Source organism: Streptopelia decaocto (assembly GCF_964273445.1).
Source record: "Streptopelia decaocto genome assembly, chromosome: 3".
In the NCBI taxonomy this organism is placed as follows: domain Eukaryota; kingdom Metazoa; phylum Chordata; class Aves; order Columbiformes; family Columbidae; genus Streptopelia; species Streptopelia decaocto.
The window spans coordinates 110,408,111-110,435,396 of record NC_138656.1 but is presented as its reverse complement, the minus strand read 5'-3'; the positions used below and the strand labels follow the sequence as shown (position 1 = coordinate 110,435,396).

The 27,286-nt window shown below is 44.1% G+C and overlaps 1 protein-coding gene across 1 annotated transcript; it reads left to right on the top strand.

Moving 5' to 3' along the window:
• The first annotated feature begins 11,184 nt into the window (after nt 1–11,184).
• Nucleotides 11,185–23,577, top strand: LOC309437482 (uncharacterized protein). The gene is made up of 6 exons (XM_082047939.1): nt 11,185–11,258; nt 12,867–12,965; nt 20,106–20,209; nt 20,902–21,021; nt 22,472–22,601; nt 23,069–23,577. Exons 2-6 carry the CDS (start codon nt 12,872–12,874, stop codon nt 23,122–23,124), a joined length of 504 nt encoding a protein of 167 aa, XP_081904065.1. The 5' UTR covers nt 11,185–11,258; nt 12,867–12,871; the 3' UTR covers nt 23,125–23,577.
• The last annotated feature ends 3,709 nt before the right edge of the window (nt 23,578–27,286 follow it).

Here is a 27,286-nt window from a genome sequence, read left to right as displayed (position 1 = left end):
GAGTTTTCTGAAAGTGGTGGCCGAAAACAGCTTTCTGAATCTTTATTCATGTTCTTAAATGAATTCCCTGATTTCCCGTGTGGGAAGCAAATAATAGCTCCCCTTGGGTTTCATACACTGAGTTTATTTTGTCTGAGTATCCCTCTGCTGGGGAAACCATTCCTGGCTTCTTAACGCAGGCAATTTCAAGCACCTTCCCCAAGTGGGACAAAGGGCAGTTAGTGAACCTGAAGGTAATGTTCACATAATTTTTAATTAATCCTGTAGCCAGTTGGTGGCACTGACATTTGAAAGCAGCCTTCCTGACCTGATAGACACTTACAAAGGTGCTTGGTTTTGTAAAGTTGGCTAGTCTTGTGAAACTATTGAAATGCATAAAGGTAAGTGTCTAGGGGTACAGTTTTTTGGCTTTGAATGCGCGCTTTATATATTAATAATTAAAGCCAGTATTTTTTAACAATTGAAGACCTATCACTTTGCCTTCTTTCTTTGTGACTTTATGCAGAACTATATTAACAGTATAAAATAAATTAAATGCTAGCTCAAGAGAATAAAGGTTTCAGAGCAATCATCAGAAATATAACCTGAGGTTACACAAAAAGGAAAAAAAGGCAGGGGGTGGGGGGGAAATCCTGTTCCACTGGGTCACAAACTAAATGGCCATGAACTAAAAATAATCTTTCTATTGTTCCACAGAATGTGAGTAGAAATTAATATGCTAAGTCTGATTCCACTAAAAGCCCTGATTCTATTTCTCTGCATATATTTAATGTATTTGGAATTGAACTGATGACTTTATACAGTTGCTTAATGCGGCAGGTTTAGATGTGTTCTCCCTGTACAAAACTACATTTTTCATTAAGAAAAAAATTACCCTGACAAAATTAATTTCTCTTTAACGAGTCCATTAGGTTGAGTACAATAAAATAATGAAAATTCCTTTTCAGAATGGCCAAATGGCATGATAAAGAGCCATGACTAATTCCATATCCTAAGGGTTTCGAAAGGGAAGAATGGGTTAGGGTGGGGTTCCTCAGCCATACAGTGGCTTAATGCCTGAAAAGGGGATGGATAAAGGCAGGATTTAATACACAAGGTCAGGCTAGAATATCTTTCCACTGAAAGGAAGCTGAACTTGGTAGAAGCACTTGGTGATGAAAGGAAGGGAGTTGCTGCTGTTCCTGGAGGATGGTGGGGAAGCAGCAGATATTGCAGGTTTGAAAGAACAGCATCGCCGGAGCAGTGGGCTATTTGGTGATCATCAGTCAGTGGTCAGATTCGGTATTTTTCGTGCACTCAGCTGCTCATTAGGAAGGATGTAACAAGGTTCTAGAGGTGGATATTTAGGCCTGAATAGCCGGTCAGTCGGCATGAAGGCTCCTGGGATATAGTAAATGACTGTCAACAGTGTATTTTTAACCTCTTAGTCAGTGATGGAGAAAGAGGGACGTTTGCCTAGCAGGTGAAATATCATTTAAGTAGGAAATGTTGTGCTCGTCTGCTAGAAGTTCACAGCAGTCAGACAGGCAAAGCATGAAAGTGCTGCAATTTTTCCAGCTTCTTGCTTGCTGCCATTGATGTGGAGACAAGGTCCAGGAATGCGATGCTGCCCCAGCTGAGATGAGTCTGTCAGAGCCAATATAGTTTGCACCTTCCCTAATTCTCTGTTGCACTCCACATTTTCCCTCTGTGAGGGCTCTGTACAGCCTCGGGCTGGGTTTGCTTATGGCAGCCTGGGGGAGGAAGATACTTGCACACCCTTCATCTTGACACCTCCTCGTTTCCCTGCGTGTAGTCTCTCACGCTTGCAGAAGCATCTTGATGTAAAGAGAGGCTAATAGGAGGTGGGATGTCTCTTATCCTCTATGTGTGTTGGAAAGAAAGCAAGAAAAGCATCCTCCTCCTCCTTGCCTCCTAAGGTGGTATTGCTATTTCTGTTGCGGATGGTGGCAGTTGTGCTGAAAGTGCCTTGATTTGGGAAGTCCGTTGGCAAAGCCTTTACAAAATGGTGAAGATTTCCTTATGAGAACTGGGAAATCGCCAGGGTTTGTTGAGATTGGAAAAGAATATTGAGCTTACATGTTGCGTGGCTTCCCCCAATCATCCCTTCCGGTATTTATCCCATAAAATTCAGTTTTCCTGAAGTCCTGTGTTATACAGTAGAAAGCCACCTCCCCCCAACAATTTATATTGCATAGGAATTCTTGTTCACTAAGACATGATCTATTGGTATTTTTGCATATCTAATTGAAAAGAAGCATATGCTGAGGAAGAAAGAATAGTGTAAGCTCAAGATCTTTCATATTTCAGTGGTTCAAATTTTCACCAAAATTCTTCTGATTTTGTATTTTGTTTCTCATCCTATGAGAGAGCCTGCTTTTCTCTCTGCTCCAGGGAAAATGGGAATCTTGCCTTGAGCAGAGCAGGATATGAAAAATAGTCCGTTTTGTGGTGGGGTTTATGAACCTGAGAGCCTCAGATGACTGCCCATGGGAAAAAGCAAAGATGGCCTTGTTAACTGCTACAAAACTTTGCTGGGTTTTAACACAGAAGTAATTATTTTGCTGGTGAAGGTTCAGAAGAATATAATTGTAAACAATTATGTTGTTTACAATTGACAGCCTAGGTAGACAAAAGAGATACTGACCACTTGGCCTGAGCTTATAAATTGAAGCTGGTGGAATTACTGATGTAATCAGGCAGGGATTTTGGCTGCTGTTACTGTGATATTTTACTGGAAGCCCCAGAATAGGTGTTGTCTGTGTGTTCAGAGTGGTATGTTGCGAAGTCTGCAATTTGGGGGCTTCCCGTTCTAATAATTGTGGTGGGTCAGCTGAACACCATCCTGCTAGGTCCATGCTACACCCCTGCCCACCACGAGCTTGTACCTGGCCCAGGTTTCCAAGCAAGCGCCTCCAGGGATGAAGCTTTTGCCAGCATGCAGGTGCCTATCGTGCTGTCTTTAACATGCTCTTCAAATCAGACCTTTCTGAGACTTGTGAAAAATAGCTCTAAATTCTCCAAAATTCCGAAGAACCAAGCATTAACAGGCTGAAGGACTGCAGCCCTGCTGGGTTTGCTGAGGACAGGCATGGGCAATCACCCACAGGTTTTGTTTACTGGTAATTAATTATTGCAAACATCAGCAGAGACTATTTTTTGGTGTCGTCGAAATAACTCTGGTTCATGTCTTGGAAGAAGCTGCTTCAAGTCCCGAAAAATGTTTCAGAGTGCCTTTGGGATATCACACAAAAACTTCTTGTTGCTCTGTGGAAAAGAGTTTCCGTACGCCCCTGTGCGGCTGTATCAGAGCTGTCATCTCGCCCGTCACAAGGTGGCTCCCAGCCTTCGCCTCTCGCATCTGGGGTGGCGTCCCTGTCACCTAAAGGCATGTAGCCACCCAGTGAGCCTTTAATTTAAGCAAAATAAAATTAAAAAAAAAAAAAAAAAGGTTTTAGCTTTCCTGATTAATTGTAGAGTGTTTTGCAGAGTGTGCTGATTTCTATCTGTCTTTTCCATTAATTCTTCAGCCCTGCAATGACACCTGTGGTGGTGCAGAGCGGGTACTGCTGCTCTACAGCTCAGTCAGAGCAGGTTTCTTCACCCAGTGTGTGTGTGGTTAAACTCACCACAGTGTCTGCAGGGTCAGAGGTGACTTGTGAGGGGACAGAGATGGCACTGTGAGGGTGGGGAGGAGGAGCAGAGGGTGGAAAGCATCAGCAGTATTCCCTTCCCCAAGAGAACTTTGGGCACCTGAAGCCCCCTTGTCACCAGGTCCTGAGAGGGTGCCTGCTGTCTTCTGATGCCAAGGGGACAGCTCTGGCCTGCAGCAAGGGGTTTTGCTCTTTGCAGGGCTGCCTTCACCTGCCAGACATCACCCTGGCTCACTGTCACCCCTCGCTCCAGGCAGAACTCAAGGGAATGGCAGGAAGATGTGCCAGGGGAGGTTTATATTGGACATTAGGAAAAGGTTCTTCCCACAGAGGGTGCTGGAGCACTGGAACAGGCTCCCCAGGGAGGTGTCACAGCCCCAAGCCTGACAGTGTTCAAGAAAAAACTGGACAATGTCCTCAGACACATGGTGTGAACCGTGGGGTTGTCCTGTGCAGGGACAGGAGTTGGACTCGCTGATTCTTGTGGGTCCTTCCAACTCAGGACATTCTACGATTCTAATCAAACTGTAATTTGAAAAGTCCTTAAACTTTCATGGTTTACTTTACAGGATCTGGGTAGGATAAAAACTATTATTTTGGTTGGTCAGATAAACTTGAGGGGGAACATGAGGGCCACTCCAACTGCAAATAAGAATTAAAATAAGCCTTCTGTCTATGCTGCTTTTTTAAGACAGGCTTATTCTAGTTGAAAAACAACTTTGATCCTAGACAAATATTAGGATAAACCACAAATATGTCTGCTAAATATGTCTGAATAAATCTATGTGGAGTTTCTGGATTTACATTCATAAAAGCTTAGCTAACACTAATTAATTTGGAATAAATTAACTCAAATTGGAACATGGCCACAAATTCTAGCCCAGATTTGTACTGGGGGTTATTTAGCTGTGTCTGTCAGCCATCATATGTATTATATAAAGGTATTGAAATAATTTGGTTCATATATTTATTTTCATTCATTTATTTATATTTACACATAAACATGCGTGCATGTATATATTTCATAATGCATTTTTATTGTCCATCTTCTAGGTTCCAGTGAATGGCCAGCTTACGACATCAGCTAACTTCAGAGAGAAAAAGCTCCTGAAGGTACCAGCGAAAGTTGTGGAGTTTATATATGGTCTTTCAAGAGACACTTTTTTTTTAAGAATGTTCCTATTTGGCAGACCTTTTTAAAGATATTTTGCCATTCCTGATGTTGGAACACTTAAGAAATGACTTAGCAATATAAGCCCAAGTAACTCTCTGGCACAGTCACACTGTGGTGCTTGTCACTGCCACCACAAGTGGGACATTCTCATGATCCAAGCCAAGAAGTGTGAGCTGGGATCTCCTGTAGTTCAGTTCCAGCTCTGAGATGGGACATTTCCTTGGTTCTGGGCAAGGGTTTTCTCTTGGGCATTGGGTACTTGTACTGGTGTGGAGGAAAGTGTCTGAGCTTTCCAGACACTTCCAAGGGAGGAGCAGCCCCCAAGCCTGAGCAGGAATATCCCATCTTGGAAAAGCCAATAATCGCTGTGTTAAAACTAGAGCATTCAAAATGGAAGGCTTAAGGTTAGCTCTACTGTTTCATCGAGCCATATGAAAGTGGACTCGGCCACTGCTGTGCCCTTTCAGATAAGTGTAAACTACAGATAACTTCCATTAAAAATAGGCTGTGCCATAGGTATTTTTTTCTTTATCATAGGCAGGGTCCTAACTCTTTAATTTCAGCATTGCTGATTGTAAAGGGGGTAAATAATTCTAAGTTTTCCCCCTTTACAGGAACAAAAATAGGACTTAGGAATGATGAATGCAAATCTTACTATAGAACTGAACAGCCTGAATTAAAATGTGAGCTTTCTAACATAGTAGATGAGTCAAATTTTGTAGGCCAAAAGCTATAACATTCATTGCTTTGGAGTTTGCAATACAATCTGCTCAGGAAGACTTCTGCACCCACTTCAAGACTCCAGCAACCTGCTGCTCTCTGAGTACCACCATGTGGTCTCCATTTCAAAGCTATCGGCTTGACTTTCTTCACAATGACATGTAACAAATACCTGTTTTATCTCTCTGCCTTGTATCTCCTGTAGCCTAAGAAGAAGAGGAAAGCCCAGTGCTCAGACAAGGAGCTGCCAAAAGATCTGCTTTCTGTGGAAAAAGACAAACTGCAAGAGGAGGAAGGTAACAAAATATCTGGTTCTTCTGTTATCTGATTTATATTATAAAGTAATAACATGGGATTAAATATTCCAAAAGGGAGGCCCTCTCTACTATTCTAGTGTTCTGCATTATTGGGGAAAATTGCCAGTTTGAGAGCTGTTTCTGTCATCTGCTCCTTATTATGTGTAGCTATGTGGACAGGGACCATGTGTTTTCCTGCCACACTTCTCAGGTCCTTTTTGCATTCACAGGGATGGCAAATCTGCGGATGAGGAAGCCTCTCTGAAATGGCCAGAGGTCCACCGGGTAGCAGGGTCCAATCTTCATGCTCTTGCTCTAATCCTGTGGCCTCTGCCATGCTGATCCACAGCCAAAGCTGTGGACTTCCCAGGCAGCATTTTCTTGTGCCCATGACTGAGGCTGGTAAAGGCACTGGGGTAATATACAGCAAATTTCTTGCACACTCATGAAAAGAGCCAAGATCTCTGGTTACAAGCAAATACGCAGAGAAACCTGGCACAAGCTAGCAAGGCTCAAGGAGCTGGAATTTCACTGGAAAATATATTACATCCCATGAGCCCCTCTCTACTTTCCCTACCAAGGGCTGTATTGAAAACAACATAATCTAAGCTTTTGCAGGCTTAAAAGATTATAATGTGATTAGTGTGGTGGTAAGAGCAAGAGAAGCCCTCGCTGCTGTTGCACTGGAGTCCTCCCCGTGGCCCTTGTGTCAGGAGCAAGGCTGCTGGAGGAGAGGTGGAAACTGCAGAGGTTTTCTTCAAATGGGTGTTGAGATGTTTGAACAGATGAGCTGGCCGAACTGTTTTATGCGTTATCCAGGAATGCTTTAGAGAAAAAAAAAGGTTTGTCTGGGTGAAATCTGCAGACCATGTTTTTTCCTTTATTAACTATTTGTGTCAGTCCCTTCCCTGGCTTCTTGGGTCATGGAGAGCATGGATGGAGCAGAACACGGCCCCATCAGTGTGAATGAATGTGTGCGGAAACCAACTGCATGGCAGAGGGTCTCCACATTGCAGAACAAGTCCTAGGGTATGGTTGGGGCTAGGGAAAACCAGTAAATTGAAGCTTTATTTGACAGTTAAGCTTTTCATGAACTCCTTTCCGCTGTCAGATGTACAAGGCAGTTGATGCTCTGTTGTGACATTGCCCCAAAGGGAAAGGGGGGGTCACATCAGGCTGACACAAAGGCCAGGAGAATATGTGCAGTTACATGAGTCAGGACACATGACAGACAGGTTTGTGACGGGGTTTTCTTATATAATGTGTTTCTGCAGAGGCAGCAAAGGCTGTGCATAGGGAAGATGCTCCACGAGACCGGGGCAGCACTCACTGCCCTGGTGCCACTTTTACAGCCATTGTCAGAAACTATCAGATAGCTGTTTACTTTGGTGCTAAAACATAAAGGCAGTAAAGGGAGTTTCTTATTTGCTTAAAGATGAACTTTGCTCTGTGTTGTAGGAGTTTGGCAGACCAAGATCAGCAGCCGAGAAAAGAGACACTTAAGGAAGGAGAGGCTGAAACAAAAAGGTAAATGTACAGGCTCAGTGTACACACCTGATCTGTTTGGGCTGGTCACCCCTTCTCACTTCCCAGCAGTTTTCTGTTTGCTCTATTTGTCATTCAGCAGCAAAATCTTTATTTACTTAGGAGAAGACAGCTTTGGAAGCTCTTACTTGGGAGCTTGCATTTTACTCCAGGCTTTCATTAAAACACATAGTATTACTTGTGTTTTGAAAGCAAATGTTTCTTAGATCTGAGATCTGCTAAAGGTTCGGTGTAATGTGGATTAGTTACTTTTGCGTGACATGGCAGAAGAAGATTTCTGATAATGGATATATAAAAACCTGTACAATCTGTTCAGTTCCAAACAGGTTCTTTAATCCAGGCCTGCCCAGAGTAAATAGCTATAAAGGGGTGATATACTCTTATCCTAATGAGCTAAAATGAAACAACGCTTTGTGCTCACTCCACATTTTGCCTTCAGGGATTTCAAAGTGTCTGCCATGCCCTTGTGCCTATATACATTTCTACTAATTACATTATTATAACTGCTGTATGAAAACAGGTCACGGAATCAAGGCATTTGGGAATATTTTAGTAATCTGTGATAAAATTATTAATATAATAGACAAACCTGTAAGTTTAATATATCAGAGTAATTTAGAACCTAAGAGGGAAGTTTTGGACTGGGAGACACAGCTGGATGAATGTGGGTGTTTGTGCACTGTCTGCAGTAAGACTATCTTAAAGTGCTCTCAGGTGCTCTACTAAAACTGAAGATTGGGGTAAGCAAACAGCAAATTTTAATCTAAAAATATACAGACATTTTGAGACCACTTTATCATTTGACTTCTGTAAATTAAGTATTAAGTATCTGCATGACAGTCACTGAGGGCTTAAGGTGCTGAGGTCTCTATTTGCTCTCCAGCAAAGGAGATGGGTCCACGTTTGGCTTTATTCATGTAAGTTGGCCTGTTCAGTGGTGCCAGCTGTATGTGCCGAAGATTAACCAAGCATGGTGTAACACTAGGCCCATGCAGGTGTTAAGTGCTTTGCTGGTCCAAGCCAAGGGAGCTCAGCAGACTAAGTCACCATTGAAGCACCAGAAGTTCTTGGTGCAACCCTGGGTTGTGCAGGAGGCTCAAGCAGGTGACCGAGTGGTCCTGTTTAGCATGGACATTTACAGAGCAGTAAAATGTACTCTTCCAGGAAGAATCCCTAACCCTGCCAAGTGCTGATTGCTATTTCCTAGCAGGGAAGAAGCACAGCAGCATTAAAGTGGGTGAAGATGGGGTTGGTGCCAGCAGTGGTCCTCTCTCCACCACAGTCATAGGCAAATGGAACCCTAAAGTGCTTTGGGAGTCCCCTGGAACAAAAGATGTTGGCAGTAATTGTCATTACTTATAATATCCATCTGCCTGACACTGATTTCTCTAGCAGCCTTGAACTACCAACATCCAAGAGGTCTGCCCTCTTTTTCCTTGGAGGTCCTGCTGTCCCCTTTCTCTCCCTTTACTGCTCTGGGTCCCCAGCTGGACTCTGGAGGCCTTGATCCACCCTTGCAGTCAGGGAGGGATGCCCAAGGCCTCTGCAGTGCAGCGTCATCTCCTGTGGGACTCATTGCTGGGCTGCGTGGTGCTTTCCTTCTCCTGTGGCCTTCATGTTTGCTGCTTCAGCGTCCCATCCCAGGGGCTCTGCTTTAGCGACATTGCGTCTGTAAATAATTTCATTTGGAATAAAGCCATTACATCCGATGGCTTTAGATAAGGCTTTGCTCCTTTGTTTTCCTTGTACGAACTCTTTATTGTAATTAAAAATAATGATGACCCTGTGATAATGTTTATTCCTGAGAAGACCCCAGCAGAGCATCCCTGGGTAGCTCAGCGGTTGAACCAGCCTTTGATTGGGATGAGAAGGGAGCAGCGTGGCCACTCACAGAGGACACTGGTTGCAGTGGAAGAGGTGCTCTCGTTGCCAAGGCAGAGTGTGGGACCACGCTGAAGGCCCCAGGAGCCCTACGGGAAGAATCCGTGCCCTCCCAGTCAGAAGAGGATGTTTTCTCCAATGTAGGTGAGTGTTGACGTTCAAGCATTGGAGAGGGAAATCTTCATGAATTACTGCATCCAGCAGAGTACAGCCCCACTGACATTCATCCTGCACACACGCAGTGTTGTCCACCCACTCTGAGCCCTGCTAGCTGTCATTTATTCTCCAGCAATGTGAAAAGAAGGGAAGGCAGAATTTTATTCTGTGTTGCAGAGTACCTGTTGGGTGCAACTTGTTTTCTACCCACAGGTACTTGGTTCCTTCATGACCAAAGCCTTTCCTTTGGAGGACTCACAGGTGGTCAGAGTTAGGCATCAGGGTATATCTGTGTGTTTCAAAGCAGAAAGAAAGAAGGTATTCCTACATCAGAGTATCTGACAGTAGACTGTTCATATCAGCGCTGTGCTGTATCCACACAGTTTGTCCAGCTTCTCAGCTGATTCACCCCTCGTTAGTGTCCAAACAAGGCCATTTAGAGCTGCCTTCGGTCTCAGTTGTGCTGTTGGGACATTCTCTGTGTAACATAAGCTGGAGGTGGGAGACTGTGTCTCTAAAACCTCAGACACCTTTAAAGCAGTGAAGGGGTGGACTGCCAGGAAATTAGGCTAAAGATTGCAAGATGCTGATATCAGCTCTCTCACTGGTATTTGATGAGTTTTCATTTCCATCATGGTTTAATTTTTATGTCAAAAGGACCTTCTTCAGTCCGAGATCTTTGATATAAATCTTTTACCCACTGTAAGTCAATGTATCTGAGGACCTGTTGTTATATGACAAGAGGTGATGGTTTTAAACTACAAGAGAGGAGATTCAGGCTAGAGACAAGGAAGAAATTTTTTACACTGAGGGTGGCGAAGCACTGGCCCAGGTTGCCCAGAGAAGTGGTAGATGCCCCATCCCTGGAGACATCCCAGGCCAGGCTGGACAGGGCTCTGAGCAACCTGATCTGGGTGAAGATGTCCCTGCTCGTGGCAGGGGGGTCGGACTAGATGAGCTTTGAAGGTCCCTTCCAACCCAAACTGTTCCATGATTCTGTGTTGTATTTCTACTGTGGGTGATACTGTAGATTCTAGAGCAATAGCAATAATTAATTAGTATGTAGTAATTGGACCTTTATATCTTTATATCTCTCTTCCTGACTTCTTGGTGAGGCGGAAGAGTTATGAGTTAAAAGATAAAGTGGTCAATGCAGCTTTTTGGTCAATTTTCAAAAGCATTTGATTTTCATTAAATTGTCACTGATTAATTGAGCTTGATGGCTGGATTGATTGGTATATGATGTCTCACCTTCAGCAGCAGTAATCAAGTACTCTGGTGATTCAGAAAATGGTCTTATCTTGCCCCTATGTGAGTTGCTTTCTCTTCTACAGTCCTTTTTTTGCGAACTATAGGATTGGTGAGGGGAGTACATCAGTACCATTTTTTACTCTAATGCTTTCAAAAGGCCAAATTCCAAGCTGATACAGGATGACAACTTCTGCCAGCTGTGCATAAAAGGGACATCAGTTCAGATGTATGAGGAATTTTATTAGGTCCAGAGAAGTGCCATGCTGGTGTAACATGCACTTGGAAGGGATGAGAAGGTGTATGTGGTGACAGCACTGGACTCTCTCTGTCCTTAGAAGATAATTTCTCCTTGCTTCATCCTTATGCAGCAACAGCAGTGGCTGTGGGCTTGGAGTGGGGAGACCATGGAAGGGCTGTAATGAGATTGGGAGAGTCAGATAGAAACTGTAGTCACCAGCTGTGAATGTGATGTTGCATTCTGGGCTACTGTTTGTTTTTTAAATGCAGGAACATGGGATATTGCAGAAGTAAAATCCTGTCCTGTGACCTTCGGGACATTATCAGAGTTCTCCAGGGAGTTAGGTGAGCCGTTTCTCTTTGGACTTCTATCTGAATTCTTCTATCGCTTTCTTAGATGCTTTGGGTTAAAAGTACTCTCATTGCTTACATATGGAACAATGTTTCATTAGTCACTCTCCCTTGCAGACATTGCTCGCATCTGCAATCCAGCGCTACCAGCGTTTCAAGGAGTGACATCAGATGTTACATTGTGCACTTTCCAAACTTTTGTCTCATCTTGGAAGCAAGAAAAAAAAAATAAAAATTGCCTCCCCAGCAAATTCTTTCTCTGTTAGGTTAACTTGCACAGAAGATTGCTGTTTTGTTCTGGTGACCAAGAAATTCAGGGAATTTCAGACCGAGGGAGGGAGCCAACGCCCAGGTTGGAGAGGCCCTGTTGGAGGCTGCTGAGCCAGCAGCTTCCTCTCCAGCTCGGCCAGGGATCTTCAGCTTTTGCCTCTCCATGTACGGCCTTGAGAAGGATGGAGCATCTTCTGGTTTTGCATTTATCTTAAGCCTCATTTCTGGCTTTCACTTTGCAACTGTCAGTGTTTCTCACTGCCTGGCACTGAGCACTCCTGCTTCACACAGTCTCTGCCTACCAGAAGTTCGAATTTGTCTGGAGGTCCAGCTGGCTGATGAATGCAAAGTCTGGTCCTGAACCTTTTAGAGATGCTAAAGGCAAGTATAGATACATACAGATAGACATCTGTGCACAAAACAGCATGTGCAGTGTAAGCCAGAATGCTGAAATCAGCTTCTGAAGCCAGACATGATAGTCAGCATAATATATGTCATACTTTATCACCTATTTTCAAACACTGCATCAGTGGATTGAGGCAGTTCCTAATTTACAGGTACTCAATGAGGAGAAAGATTTATTAATATCTGCATTTATGCAACGAATCAAGTTGATACAAAGCAAAACTGCATAAACAAAGGAGTTCTTTAGGTGAAAGGAAGAAAGGAAAAGCAGAGACTTGAAAGAAAAATCTGTTGTGTGTTAAAGAAACAAAGAAAACACTGGTCTGTTATGTACAGGCCTTAGAAAGGGGCCAAAGGGAGTTATTCATGGAGGCACGTGTATCTTACTGGTTGTTTTAGTTGTTGAAAATAACCACCTGAAAAACTTTAACTCTTCCTTTTCCTCCAGCAGCTCTCTTTCTCACCTGTGCTCTTGCTTGGAGTAATTCATGTGGTAATTATGGATTTCTGTTAGAATGAGCAGAAGCTTTCTCACCGAAGGTGCTGGGAGTTGGCGCTGCCTTCACTGGATGCAGCTTTTGCTCCACAGGAGCTACAACTCCTACTTACATCCCCAACAGAGATGTGTCAGAAGCTTACATCTCTCAACATTGTTAGTGTAGCCACTTCTGAGTGGGTTTTTTTAATATCTTATGTGTGTAGTGTCCTCACCCAGACTTCAATAAAACCACTGTGATGAGCAGCATAGATTAATGTGTGGCTTAAATTACATAACGTCCAGGCATCATGACACAGTGAGCAGATAAAGGCATGATTAATTTGTTTTAATAATGTGAATATAGCTATGTGATTATCTTTCAGGTTTTGTTGGGATTTGTTGTTGTTGTTTTGTTTTAATTTTTAAAAAGGTGCTTTTCCTGTATGCAGATAACATGAAGCATAAATCATCTGAGGACAGTCCTTCCAGATACAGTTGGCACCTCGGCTCGACTTTCCTCCCCGCAGACGATGTATGGCAGGGGCAGGGTATGCCTCTTTGCTTATTTTCTATTGAAAGACGAGTGTACTAATGCTGATACCTTTTTCAGTCCACTTTGTAAGCCTCAGGAATCAGGTTCCACTTCCCATCTGGCACAATGCTGGCAGAGGTAAGGGAAAAATTCGGTTTGCGTCTGGTTTCTGGGCAGGTGCCCAAAGCTGCCGCACGCTCAGTCAGAGCAGCAGGTACCCTGTGCGGGACCCTTGAGAAGCCCAAGAATGTGCATTTCATATATGTTTTTACTTAGAAGACAAAAAAAAAGGGATGTAGTAGGTGCAGTCTTGTTCAGTGCACACATACTGCTGTGCAAAGTGTAATTAGAGCTTCTGGGCAGCAAGAGCAGCTGTCGAGAGGGTGTCTGAAGGCTCCTGGAGCCCCGTGTCCTCTCTGCAGCAGTTGCACACAGATAAGGAGTTGCTGGCAGATAAGCACAGGAACAGGGCAAGCACAGGGCGACCCTCGTCCCATGTCCCTCCCCACAACCAACAGAGTGGGTCAGGGACTTCCTGCGTCATTTGCAACAATACGGACCCTGTGCTTCAAAAAAACAAATCCCACATGTTAGCAGTCATGTTAGATGACTAAATTTGTGAAAGGAATTCAAAGTTGTGTTTGGTTTTCATAACTGAAGCATTGTGTTTCCCTCTCTGCCATCACTGGGTGGGGAAGGTGGAGCTCGGTGTCCTCAGCCCTGGCTCGGTGGGGTGGCCAGGGAAGAGCCGCAGGGAGGACAGGGTGCTGCTAGAGCATCGGTACCTGCGGACTGTGGCAATCGGGATTTCAGTCTTTTTATGACTGGTGATGTTTCATTTTGTTTTTTACTTTTAAAATCTGCTTGAGAGGCCAGTGTGGGTCCTGAGTGGCTGGAACGATTTGGCATGAGCAGTGTGGGTATTAGATGGCCTTTTCTCTTGACCTTTTGGTCAGGATCGAGTGAAGTATCTATTTATACCCCTGTTGTTGGGAGGCCTTACCCTGCTTTTGCAGGAATGATAGCTGATGAGCTGAGCAGACCCCTTCTTGCTCTAGCTGCTCTGATTGCCTTAACTCCAGGAGAACCCAGAGTGGTCGAATGCACTGAGGAGAAAAGACTGTGGTTATCTTGCTTCTCGGTAACCGGCGGTAACCAAGACTGCAGCAGACACACCAGCTTGGCCATCAGAGGATTTTATAAATAGCATAGTTTGCTTGAAAGCACAACAAAACAAACCCAGCCCCAAGCATTCCCTTCCCTTAGTTCTGTGTTTGTTTAGTCCATGTTGCTGCTGGTGAGCGCCCGGTCCTTTGTATTATAACTCCTGCGCCCAGGCTCGCCCATGCAGCAAGGAGGGAGGTCACGTCAGTGGCTCTTCAGCAGCGTTTTTGTGCATTGCATTTAGCACATGGCACACTTGGCATGCTCTGGATTTGATCTGTACTTGCAAAGCTGGGCAAAGCTCCGTATTTTCGGTGCCACGTCTGTCTGAGGGCAGAACAGATCGGAGCAAATTCAGCATCGTGCTCTTGCAAACGTCGGAGCAGAAGCATTTTGATTGAAAGCAGAAATGGAAGGATTCGTGCCTGCCTTACGGCTTGCTTCTTAGTAGTGGTAGGTTTTTTTTCCTTTGAATCATCAGCCTTGATATTGATGCAGAGAGGAGTGTCACGAACATGTATTCCCTGAATTTAGATGAGGTAATGGTTGGCATTAAGGTCTGTGCTGCAGGCAAAATGAGCTCTTTGACAGTTAAACAAGGCTTGTTGGCTCTTGCAGGCCTGTGAACTAAAAAAAAATGCCATTCATAACCTGAACTGGGGTCATTTTATCAAATCTAGATCAGTACATTTAATGAGACCCTTTGTTCTGTGACGGGCTTGTGGAGAAGAAAGAGCTGGATGCTGGACTCCTGCCTCTGCTCTGGCTCACGGTCCATCCTTGTCCAGCTACCCGCTCCACATCAGGTTATCTTTTTGCAAAGTAGCAGTAGTAATAACAACCTAACTCACAAAAGGTTTGAGGCTGAAGTGTTGTTGCAACTGAAAACATAAATACATAGGGAGAGAAGGAGGGGGGTAGTTAGGGAACTGAGCAGTAGCTGTGATACAGGAGTGTTTAAAAGATGGATAAATCAAACTGGTTTCAGAACAACACACTGCTAGGTTGACATTCATTAATGATACACGCTGCCGATGGTTAATTCTTAATTATTGTCACATTTGGAGTGCTGTGCCCATTTCTGGGATCCACACTACGAGACGGGCATGGACACAGAGTCCATCCATGTGCACGAACACATGGGGTAGTTGCCTCTGATCTGCCCAGAGAGTGGGCAAGAGGCAATGGCTATGAAGTGAAGTATGGGAAATTCCATGTATACGTAAGAAAAAGGGTTTTTTATGGTGAGAGTGGTCAGGCAGCAGAAGAGGTTGTCCAGAGAGGTTGCACAGTCTCCACTCTTGGCGGTATTTGAAACCCAGATGGCTACATCCCTGAGCAACCTGCTGCAACCAGCAGTGTGGGACTAGACAATCTCCAGAGGCCCCTTCCAACCTCAGTGATTCTGTAACCCTCATTCTGTCATCAGTCATTGTCTCTGCATATTCAAACAATTAGCCCTTAGCAATCTAAGCCTTCGTTAGCCAGGGCTATGTAGTGCCTTGGAGCTGAAGACGCATGATTGGCACTGATGACTGCAGTCTCTCATGAGGGAAAGGGGCTCCAAAGTGGGCAATTTCTTTCCTCCTCATTTTTCCCTGCTTGTTGTTACTCTTTGCATGCTTTTCAGCCCTGCCATAAAGAGAAAACCTCTGGTGCTCTTGGCACAGTTCACTTTACTGTCAGGCCCAGGAGCTGCTCTGGTGTCACCAGGCACCTTTTTCGCTTGTTCTGCAGGGTTGTCCTGGATCCACCAGACATCTCCTGCCTGCTCTGCCTCCTGTGCTCTGCCTTGATGTCCTCACTGCTTGCACGCTTCCCCATACTGCCTTTGTGCAACTATACCACACATCTGTCACTGCCTCTTTGGTGACATTTACATACTTATGCTCATCTGCCTCACAAAATGCATTCCAGACTGTGGCTGCTTTTGCTGTTACAAAATGTGTGACCCACACAGTGCGGCCAGCTGGGCTGTTTTACAGCACTTATGTCTGGTTCCAAGGCAAGCAAATACAGATTTTATGCCATGTTTCTGCTTCAAAGTGCAGTAGGCCTGCACCCTGGCAACAGCGCAGGGCAGTCTCAGAAGAGCTACTTTCTGCTTTGCAAATGCAGCACGTCTCATGACCAGGGGGCTGTCTTTTTACCTGTGTCTTGGCATTTTCCCAGTGAATCCTTCTTGTTTGCCAAGGCAGATTTTCCCTGGGACCTTCAGAAAGCTCCCGGGTTTCATGACTCCCATCCTTCCTTCTGTCCTGCGGTTAAAATGAATTTTCATTCGTTTGTTTCATGGGAATAAGCAACTTATGTGGATTGAAAGAAGTCTTCAGTCTGGAATTTGATATTTTTGCATCTACTGAATTATGCTAGAGGAAGGTGCCAAATGAGGAACTCCTACACCCAGCTGTTGGCAGCGATAATTTTGACTTGTAACACATATATCAAGCTTTAGGCTGGAAATTGTCTATCCATTTGCACTGAATCGATTCTATTTGGTCTATGAGTGAGGGCTCAGCAAGGATTTGGGTAGGACCATGCTCATTACACAGCCGACTGACCTTTGCAAAAGGATGGGTTTTCTACAGTAGCCACAGAAGGACTCAGCACCATAGACAATATACAGTGCACTGAAGATTTTGTCCTGACAGGTGAAGGGCTGCTCTCCCTTATGCTTCTGCTGACCCTGCTGGGGGAGAACATGCCGAAGAGGGACGCTGATAGCACAGGATCCAAACCTACAACTCTGACTAGAAAACTGTGTTCTTGGGAACACAGAATGATTTTTGCTGTGGTACTTTCCAGCTTTTTTTTCCATGCCAGATAATTAGGCTCAGCCAGTAGGATACTATTATCAGCTGGCAGAGGGAACCTCCTGACTGTCCCCTTTGACCAGACCCTGCTGCTGCAGGACCCCATTTACCTGCTCCCATCACTATTCCTTCCACTCCCCAGGGTGTACCTGGCTGCTCCTCAGCATCACCCAGGCAGATGGAGACCAAGGGCTTTCTGGTGGCCTGTGCTGGGACAGACTTTCTGTCTGCAGAAGTGCTGGCATCCTCCCTGATTTCTGAAGACACCTTCAAAGTGGGGCCCTTCAGGATCTTAAAGTATTACATGGGGCGTGTGGAAGTCACCTTGGTCCTGAAATACATGCTGCAAATGGGAGATGTTTGCTGCTCGCAGGGAAAGTATGTTTTTGTCCAGGTGGAGCTGCTGAGGTGGGCTGCATGCAAGATTCTACTTGGAAAATGCCATTTAACAGCACTGCTTTTGTGAAAATGAACAGCAGGAATTAAAAGGATGTTGGTCTATACATGCACTGTGGGGGATCACCTCGATTAGTGCTAAACCCACCTTGGAAGCAGGAGTACTTGCTGCTGCATGGCACATTCCTTTTTGTGCTCATGGTTTTGGCCTACTGAAGGAATTACTGAGCAGTTTTCACCTGTGAGAAAAGCTGTGACCCAGGGAGGACCAGTTGCTGACTTAAAAATGTTAGAGGTTATTAAAAGTTTAAAGCTTTTCCAGGATATGTCACTGTAGCTGGAAGGGAAACACACTGTATAACAGGAGAGGTTTTAAACTAGAGATCTAGGATAAGTACGTTTAATCGTATTTTCACATGAAATCCAGCAAATAGTGAAGAATCTTATATTGCACTTAATTTTACTTTCAGTTTATTTTAAACACCCCTGAGACTTTGGAAAGAATAATTCTGAGATGAAGCAGAGTCAGCGCTGCCTGGCTGAGCTTCACGCCTATTCACAACGAGGGAGAAGCATGAACATAAGCCCATTGCAGGATCTTAGCCATTGAAAGTATTTTCATGCTTAAAAATAAGTATGTAAACATACCATTTAACAGATCAGATGTTAAATAAGTGAAAACAATAGCCGTGGTTTCCAGTGTGCTTTCCTTAAGTTACAGTCCATTCTGCTTGCACAGCCACAAGAGCATCCATCGGCAGAGCTGCTGCCGTGCAGCTCAGGAGGGACTGTCACTCCTGAAGTCTCGGTGACATTTCACCAGTTCCTGCATCACGCCATGTACCTTCACAGAATAATAGAATTACTTTCCAACAGTTTGGGTTGGAAGAGACCTTAGAGGTCATCTAGTTCCAACCCCCCTTCCATGGGCAGGGACACCTTCCACTAGACCAGGTCGCTCAAAGCCCCATCCAACCTGGCTTTGAACACTTCCAGGGATGGGGCATCCACAGCTTCTCTGGGCAGCTGTTCCAGTGCCTCACCACCCTCATGGTGAAGGATTTCTTCTGTATATCTAATGTGAATCACCCCTCTTTCAGTTTAAAGCAATCACCCCTTGTCCAATCACCACGTGCCCTTATAAGAGGCCCCTCTCCAACCTTCTTGTAGGTCACCTTCCTGGCAGCCAGAATTTGTCTCCTCACTCTCTAGCATTAGCAGCATAGGTCTGCCTATTCTTTTTGCTGCCACAGCACACTTGTGGTATATTAATGTGGAGAAAGAGCGTGTACGCACGGGCTGCAGAGCTGGGACTTGCTGTGTCCTCACCCTGATGCACCTTCTTGGTATTTGCTTCAACCACAACAGCCAGATCTTCCAGAACTTGTGAGCCTCAGGTAACCCAACTGAGGAGACACAGCAGGTTTTGGCGGTGCTATCCCATGCCACAGCTTACACAAACTGTTCTTCAGACGTTTAAAGCCATTCATTTGCCTAAAATACTTAGACGGGGAATTTTGGGGGGGAATATATTAGAAAATACTGGTTCCTGTCCCTTTTGAAGAAGAAAAGAAATACTGTCTATATACAGGCCATGGATTTTAAACTGAGAAACTTGAGCAACATTTATAATCATGTTTATAACATTTGGCAGCAAACTGGACAGAGCAACTTTTTGGAAAGAGTTTTCTTTTATCATCCCCGGCATGCTTTTGGTTTTGGCCCCGCTTCAGCTAGAAGTTTTTCCATCCAGCCTGGGATTTTTTTATATCTGTTTTTATTTTAAGAGACGTGATCAGCTAAGAGTTATTATTATATGTTGTGTTTTGAAAGTCTTTCTCCCTGTTAGGATAAGACTTAAGATTGTTACATTCAAACCATTAAAAAATAATCAACTAGTCCTTTCAACATCTTATGCTGATTTATCTGCTTTTTTGCACTTCATTCAGTTTGGGCAAATAAATTAGACTGGTCTGTTTTGCCTTGTTGCCTGAGGATCATTTGCCAGTACTTCGTGGAGAGGCAGCTGAGGGCTTGCAGCCAGACTTTCAAAGGTACCAGATGCTGGCAGATACAGAAACCTAAAAGATTTTCAGAACTTTCCTGCCTAGCCCCCATGAAATGATCAGAATTGATGTTGGGTAGGTGTTATCTATTTTGTGCATACTTAGAGTTGCATGTTAAGAAGCTCTGGAAATCTATGTCGTGTTGGTGCCTTTCTGGCTTACATTGAAGAAAAGAAAATGTAAGACAAAGACGAAGTCAAGAATGCAGTTGATACTATTTTTTTATAGGAAAGAAAAGCCAATGAGAGCATTAACAAATGCACAAATCCTTTGCTAATATTACTCTTCTATACAAATAATAGCCCTGAGGATGTTGTGTTGCAGATAGTGGAAGAGCCTGCTATCTCTGCCAGTGTTTCTGGATATGCCTGAATCCTTCTCCCCAAAATTAAAAGAAGAAGTTTGACAAGCCATGCTGTTAGTTTTGTAAAGCCTATTTTATTGAAGCACAGACTGGGAGGGCTTTTGTTCCTTCATACATTTTTTCTGCCTTTCTTTAATTTTCCTCCTGTCCTGAAGAGTGCAGTCACTTATTGTGAATTAGCAATCAATGTATATTTTAAAAATACACTTAAGATGCCTGTGTTTCCATGCGCACTCAGACATCCCATCAGCAAGCAAGATGACAGAAACTCTTTGCATCATTAGTGTTACTAGTATAAGCCTGGAAAGGAGGATGGATTTGAACATAACTCATTCCTGTGCTTGTCCTAATAGATGATCCTTCAGCCATTGACCCAGACTCTGACTGGAAGGCTCCCACGGAAGAGTGGGGAAACTGGACAGGAGATGAGGAGCATCAGACAGAGGCCGAGAAGAAGGTGAGACAGCGGTGTTAATGACCAAGGGAGACCCGCTCTGCTGGGTCAGGCTGAGCCAGACTGGGGTGTCCAGTCCAGCCCTAAAGCTGGACTCCTCCGGTCGTGGGGGCTTTCTCATGCTGGGAGCAGGCACTTGGCGTGGTCACCCTCCTGACCTGTCTGAGATGATATGCTTGCAGGACATCTGAGATGGGTTGTGGGAGCTGGCTGGTTCTGGGAGTTCATCATCCAGATGGCATTGCTGTCCTGAGCAGCAAACATCAGCTGTTTGCCACCCTGCATCCGTAAACTCTGCCTACTGCCACTGATCTTCCTGAACACCTGGGGTTTGACAGAGGTGTAGAGTTCCCAGCTGACACCAGCCTTTGCATCATCCTAGCTGCTGGGATGTGTGTATTTAAGTGAGAGGGTTTGCTGATAGTGATACATAGCTTGGGTAGAGAGGTGAAGCAGAGGGGTTGCTATTTAAATGCTTTCTAGAAGCCCATGGAAATGTCCCTCTTTGGCAGAAGTGGCAAGAGTGTGCTGAGCTTTTTGCAAATGTCTGCCTTAAGCCAAGGTGTGTACCTTATCTAGAGAGACGCCTTGCTTGTACGCTGTCAGTGCATACTCCCGTAGGTAACCAGTCTTCTTGAAAAAAACATGGATCACCCATCCCAGGCTTCTTCTTATAAAATCTCTGATGCTTTCAGGATTTGCCAAAAGGCAAAGCAAGCATCCATTTCTGCCTTTCTGGACTTGAAAGCAAAACGCAGTGGAAGAAGAAGAAAATTGAAGTGAGGGAAGCAAAGGGTGGAGCTGGACTGAGGCATGTGAGTATTTTGTATTCCCAGAGTAGCATCTGGTTTTCCAAGAGCAGAGGGAGGTGTCTTCTCCATTAGATGATATGACCTAAGGGGGACTTTTCTTCCTCTCCATCTTCTGGCTTTCTATTATCTTTTCTCCCTGCCCTCCTGTAAAAGAAGGGTGAACACAGTGGCCAGTGGGTTTTTGCAGCACAATATTCCCTCACATATTTACAAACCAGTTTGATTTTGCAATGCAGAGAGGAGCAGATGGCTTTAATCATGGAAGAAAAAATGCTTTCTAAGGCAAATGCACTCCAAGTTTAGTGTACAACTGGGCTGTGTTTTATCTATGGCAGAAGGTCACCTGGTGGTATTAACAGTAATACAAAGGTGGTTCCCAAAAGCTGTTGAAGATAAAGCAACACCAATGTTATGCCAGTGAAAAGCATATTGAGAGGAAAATGTCTCAGAGTGCAACAGGCAAAGACTGTGGAACATGTCAGTTCATTTGGGATGGGCAGTACAAAGGCAGAGAGTGTTGATTGGGTTTTGGACCAGTCCTTGGCTGTGATGTCCTTGCTGCTCAGTCAGGGGGGAAGGACCCGGCAAAATATCTTAATTGCTTTTCATTCACTTGTCACTGAATATGTTGCTCTGGACAGTTACGGCTGTGGAGTGTCATTTTTCTTCCCCTTGCACCTACTGTGGTCTCTCCTCATCCTTGGGACAATTTTGCTCCCTGATCTCCTGCTGCTCCCACTTTAGAGGAAAAGCTTTTAATAACTCACTGACCACAATCCACATAGTCATTAGGACACTCCATCAGTTACCGGAGTGCTGCCAGGCCACTCTTGCTCTTGCACATCCAATTAGTTGCTTTAGCTTTGTATGTATCTTACTGAATAACCTTAATAGTGCTGTTCAGACGCCTCAGGACACCATTGTTCCTTCTGGCACATTTATGATGGTCCAGAAGGAGTTTGTGCTGCATGTCAGCCCCAAATGCCAGTGTCTGCTGCTGTGCAAACTTATCCTTTGGAGACAGATATAAAAAAATGACATTACTTATGAAGCCAGATACACAAAGTTGCTCATCACACTCCCTGTGCTCCCTCCAGTATTTCTGTGAACTGTGGTCATTTAGCAGCCACTGGGCACATCTTAGTCTTCAGTCGCACTACACAATTACAGTACTTTCACATCTATATGTCTTGCTGTTCTTCTGTTCGTGGAGGAAAACAAGGCAAAAGATGGTAATGAAAGACAATTTCAATACTTAATCTCTTCTCAAACAAATAAACAGGAGGTATGTAGATGACATGCCAGAATATTCTAATAATTTAAATACTAATTTGTCCTGCAGTTTCTTTAAATACCCTAATTCCCTCCAATAATGACATTTTCTCTCATATTTTGTACTCTCATATGCTTGGTTTAATTCACATGCTTAGTGAAGCATATTGTTTCAATTAAGCCCCAGCAAGGTTTGGAAACAAGAACAGAAGGCGGCCCAAGGGACTTGGTATCTACAAAACATAGAAGTGATGCAGTCTGTGCTTCCTTCAAAAAATCATTGGATGTTGCTAATAACTCACCCAATAACGGTAAGTAATTGGTTTTGCACATCTGATGAGTTTTGGTTTCAGAATTAATGCATAATCTGAGGAGCGTTCTCAATTACATTTTTAGGTAAATATGCAAAATGCCTATTTTCTAGCTGTATTTGTTAATTCTTAGAGAGGCTCTCCCCTACTTACAGATTTTTCTGTGACAAATACCTGTACCTGCTCCTCCTAGAGTTAACAAGCAAAATTGCTATTGCTTTTAGTGGGAGTCATTATTGCACAGCACTTTTAAATGTGAAACAGAAGCAAATGTATACGTGAATGAGTCAGAGCCCACTGAAAACATTCAGAGCCATCCCCATGACTTCGGATTACCCCTGTAAGTAGGTGGCCCTTGTGAAACACATCAAAGGACCCCAAAATATGCTTCTTCATTTGAAAAGCCAACAGGGGACATGATTGCACATGGGAGGCTTGTGCACTGACCCCTGTTGTTTGCATGGCAGGTGTACCTGGAAAAAAGGAGAGGAGGAAGAGGAAGAAAATGAAGAAAGAGACTTGAGAAAGCTGTGTGGCTGCCAGAGTGACATCCCGACGGGGCAGGCGTGCCGATGAGATGCAAGGATTCTGCTTTCTGCGCTGTCGCGCTGAGCCCAGTGTGAGGAGAGGCTCTAGGAGACCTCCCAGCGAGAGGGAGAGGAGAAGAGGAGCAGGAAGCCAGAGTGTGAGTGTGTGAGAGGACAGAGAGGATGCTGAGCACCGGAGGTGGCATTGAAATGGAGCAGCTGTTCATTAACAAACTGCTGCCCTTCATTAAAAGCTGTTGAATGGGGTTTGACTGGTTGCATTAGGTACTTTCAGTTTTTCACTGTCACGTTGTTTGTCAACCTGTAATGTTCTATGCCATTGTAGAAATGGTCGGGACGCACCTGACTGTGATTGTACTTCGGTCCCGTGGAGGATCCACCAGTGAGTCTGGTCTCCTCTGGCATTTTTGCAGAGGTGCTTATCAAGAGGCTACTAATGTACAGAAGGAAGCACTGTTCAGAGACAAAGGGAGAGTAACATGGATTGTTCTCAAACCTCCTAAACCTTTTAAATCTTTGTTGGCTGCTACAGTCAGACTTTTGCCTCTTACCTTGACGTGTTTATACTTTTCACCCCACATCAGGCTAGTTTGCTCCACAAGGGAAAATTTCTAAGGAGGTTTTAAGCTTATTTGGAAAGGTGGTCAAAACCCTTTGTTTCTCCTTGGATCCCATGGTGGGCTAAGGTTTTAAGTCTGTATTTCCAAAGCATGTTGCATTTGTACTTATAGTAGACCGAAGTAACTTTTAAAAATAATTTTTCTTAATCTAATGTTTGGAAGTTTTTATCATTTTGTTATTTAAGTATTCTAATATAAGCTAAATTTGTGAATGAAATTTTTTAAAATGTCATTTTAGCATTTATTGAAGAATGTGTATTTCTTGTTGTCAGAGGGCTTATAGTGTGGAGGAGAAAATGTGTTATGGTTGAATATTGCGGTTTATAAGCAGCACCAAGCTGACACCATGAAAAGCTGAAGCCCTTTATCCCTAGAGGAGCTGTAGCTCTAGTGGTAGCTGTGAGGGTTTATTCAGATGGTCCTGAGACTGTGCCTCCACCTGACCCATTCTGGAAGTGCTGCATCAAAGGACGACATAGCGATTGTCAAATCTCTGTTTGCATTCGACTTTGTGCCTTTGGAGATCATGTGCGATGATTACCTTACTAATGCATGTTAAATGTAAGCACGTTTGTAGGCACTGGGCTGATGCTGCTTGTCTGAGCTTTACCTGTAGCACAACCTGCATCTCTTGCATTGCTGTCAGAGCAGCTGTATCCTTCAGAGAAGCAATTAATTGCACCAACATATTTGTGTTTGGAGTTTAGCCACTGTATGTTAAAGGGCAGTTCTCTTGTGCTGTGGTTTTTGGGGTAGCTAGTTGTACGGTGTACCCTGAAATTCAGCACAGCGGGATTGTTTCAGACAGGCAGGTGAAGGGTAAACTTAAGTGACGCCACTTACCAGCCCACTGTCTGGAATCTGCACATCTTGGTGTTTGTGTCTCAGTGTGGGGGAAATACAGGCAGTTTATGAATGGACCGAATAGACCAAATGGCTTTTATCTGGAAAGTAACCGTTTTGGAGCAGATGCATAATAAAAAAAAAATAAATACATGGCCTCACTGGAGAAACCTGTACAGCAAGTTCAAGGATTTTGAAAATATGTTAATGAGTATGTGGGTAATGAGTGAAGTTCTGCTATCTCTGAAGCCAATGGAAAACAGTCATTGACCTCATTGGGGCCAGATGTTGCTCAAGGTCTTTGTTTAGCATTGAAGATAACCTCTGTCATCCAAAACAAAAAGATGGAGATAAAGAGAAGTTCACAAGATGGGTAGACTCCAGATTTCTTCTGCTTTTTATCCTCAATATCTGCTTGCAAACTTTTTGATGTCTGTGTAATTATGTTTTATTTCAACATGTTACCATATTTCAAATGTTCATTGTTTTTATAATAATAAATCAAAACTTTTGCCCAAAGCTGAGCACTCATGAACAGTTTTATTTTATTGGTTTGTATGTGTGTAAGAACACATGTTTTTGACTAAAATTATTTCATTTTCAAGCTTTTTCAAGGTATTGTAAGTGTTTTTTAAGATACTTCCTCCACCTGAACACTTTTATGTTTAGGAAATCCCCATGAAATTCTTCTATTGTTGGGATAAAAGAGCAATTAAGACCCATAACACTGACAGGTTGACTGCGGTGCTGATGACAAGCAGCAGCAAATTGTATTACCCAGTTTTTCTGTCAAATTCATCAGTACCACTCTTACTGCCATCAGCGGTATCAGGAGAGCTGTATTTTTCTTCTGGCTCTGCAGTTTCACAGATGGGAAATCATCACTGTAATACAGATGGGCTCAGTAGTTTATAGCAGCACTTTATTTAAAAACACATTCTAATGTAGGCAAACACTCCTACAACTAAATACCGCTGATTGTAGGCTTTCCTAAATAAATAATTGCAAAGCTCTCTTCAGGGCAGATTTGGTGGCAATGTCCTGTTTGTCTGATTCATCTGCTGTATCGGTACCATTACTGTGAGCAGTTAGGAAGGGTACGTTGGCTACTGCTTGGGTGATGCAGCTGTGGTTGTGCCGGAAGCCTTTCTGCACCGCATCCCGCAGCACTGCCGCTGCCACACGGGCTCCCAGGGATGGGCAGCTGTGCTGAGGGTCTGGTTCCTTGCTGAATGAACTGTATTTAAAAAACCCAAATCACAAAGCATTCAGCCACTGCTGTTCACTTCCATTCTTTCACTTCCCAGTCCTCAGAGGCTGAAAAACCATCACTCAGCTTAACAAACGGTCTTTGCAGATGGCCATTTCCTTGGAAAAGCAGATCTTTGAGTGCTTTATGAAATGCCCCTTCCTCACATCACTGCGTCTTCAGGCTACTCCCTGGTTTCTATGCTTTTAAGACATGTCTCCCCTTCCTTTCTGTGACAATTAACCATTCTGCGCAGATCATCAGCCTGCTGCGCTGCTTCTGGCACCAGCAAAATTAAACAAATGTGCTCAATACGTTCATTCTCCTGGTCGCTGATCTTTACTAGCTGGAGACTAGCATTTCAGATGACATCCCTCCAACAAGTTGTAGCACTACTTGTGCTATAGCTGAATGTTTTTATCCTCCACAGAAGTTATCCTTTAAAGAGTAAATCTCGAGCAGCCTCTCTTTGGTCATTCATCAGCCCAGTGTAGTCTAATTGCCAGTTCATGGGCCAGGTCCAGCTGGCTCCCCTGCCTTTTCCCTGAGCAGTTTGTTAGTTGCTTGAGTAGCTCAAGCAACTAACAGCCAAAAACTCTCCCTGTGCTCACAGACGGCCCAGCAGCTCGAAATCAAGCGTCTGGTGCAGCCCTGGTGTGGGAGGTGGGATGAAGTGTGGCTGGGAGAAGATCTATGACCTGGTTAGGAACAAGCAATTAATTGGTACAGCAGCAGCTGCAAATGATGAAATACACTGGTTTAAGTTTCAACTTTCTCTTCAACTCGGTCTGCTCTATTTTTGTAATGGTGCTCTTTCTTGTGGGAAGCCTTTTGAAGGTGGAAGATGAGCTATATCCCTAATAATAGGGCCATATCTGTAAGTGATGGGTCCAGGAGATGGTATCTCAGGCATTAAGATGTGGTTGATGCTGTAACTGATGAACTCCTGACCTACAAAGCTGTGTTTACTCACAGGCAGACTGCAGTATGTAGACACAGAGGCTGAAGCTTTCCTTCACACTCAAACCAGGCTGTCACACGGGCAGGGTTAAGTGGAGCAACTGCCGAGAGGAATTTGGCTTGCTGTTCCATCATTATCTGTAATTGATCATGATAATTATCTATAATTATCAAGGTTCCACCCAATCTGCAGATCAGTGGCACAGCTGACATATCTGTGTGAGCTGACTATCAGGTATACATGCTAATTGCTTGGCAGATAATTTCTTTACTATGCTAACAACACAGGCTTGTTCCATAATATCGAAAATGCTCTAAGGGGACCTGGCTCCTTGTGAGGAAAGAGGGATTCAAGTCACAGGCTACAAAGATCAGACATAGGAAATCTCGTCCTTCTTCTGGGATCGTGCTGAACCAGACTCAGGGGTATTTTCAAGGCAAACTGGAATTTCCGGGATGTGCCAT

Coding starts and splice junctions, on each gene's coding strand:
- LOC309437482 (XM_082047939.1), top strand. CDS start 12,872: ATGAAGCATAAATCATCTGAGGACAGTCCTTCCAGATACAGTTGGCAC. Junction 20,210..20,901: donor AGACAGAGGCCGAGAAGAAG/GTGAGACAGCGG, acceptor TGATGCTTTCAG/GATTTGCCAAAAGGCAAAGC. Junction 22,602..23,068: donor TAATAACTCACCCAATAACG/GTAAGTAATTGG, acceptor TTTGCATGGCAG/GTGTACCTGGAAAAAAGGAG.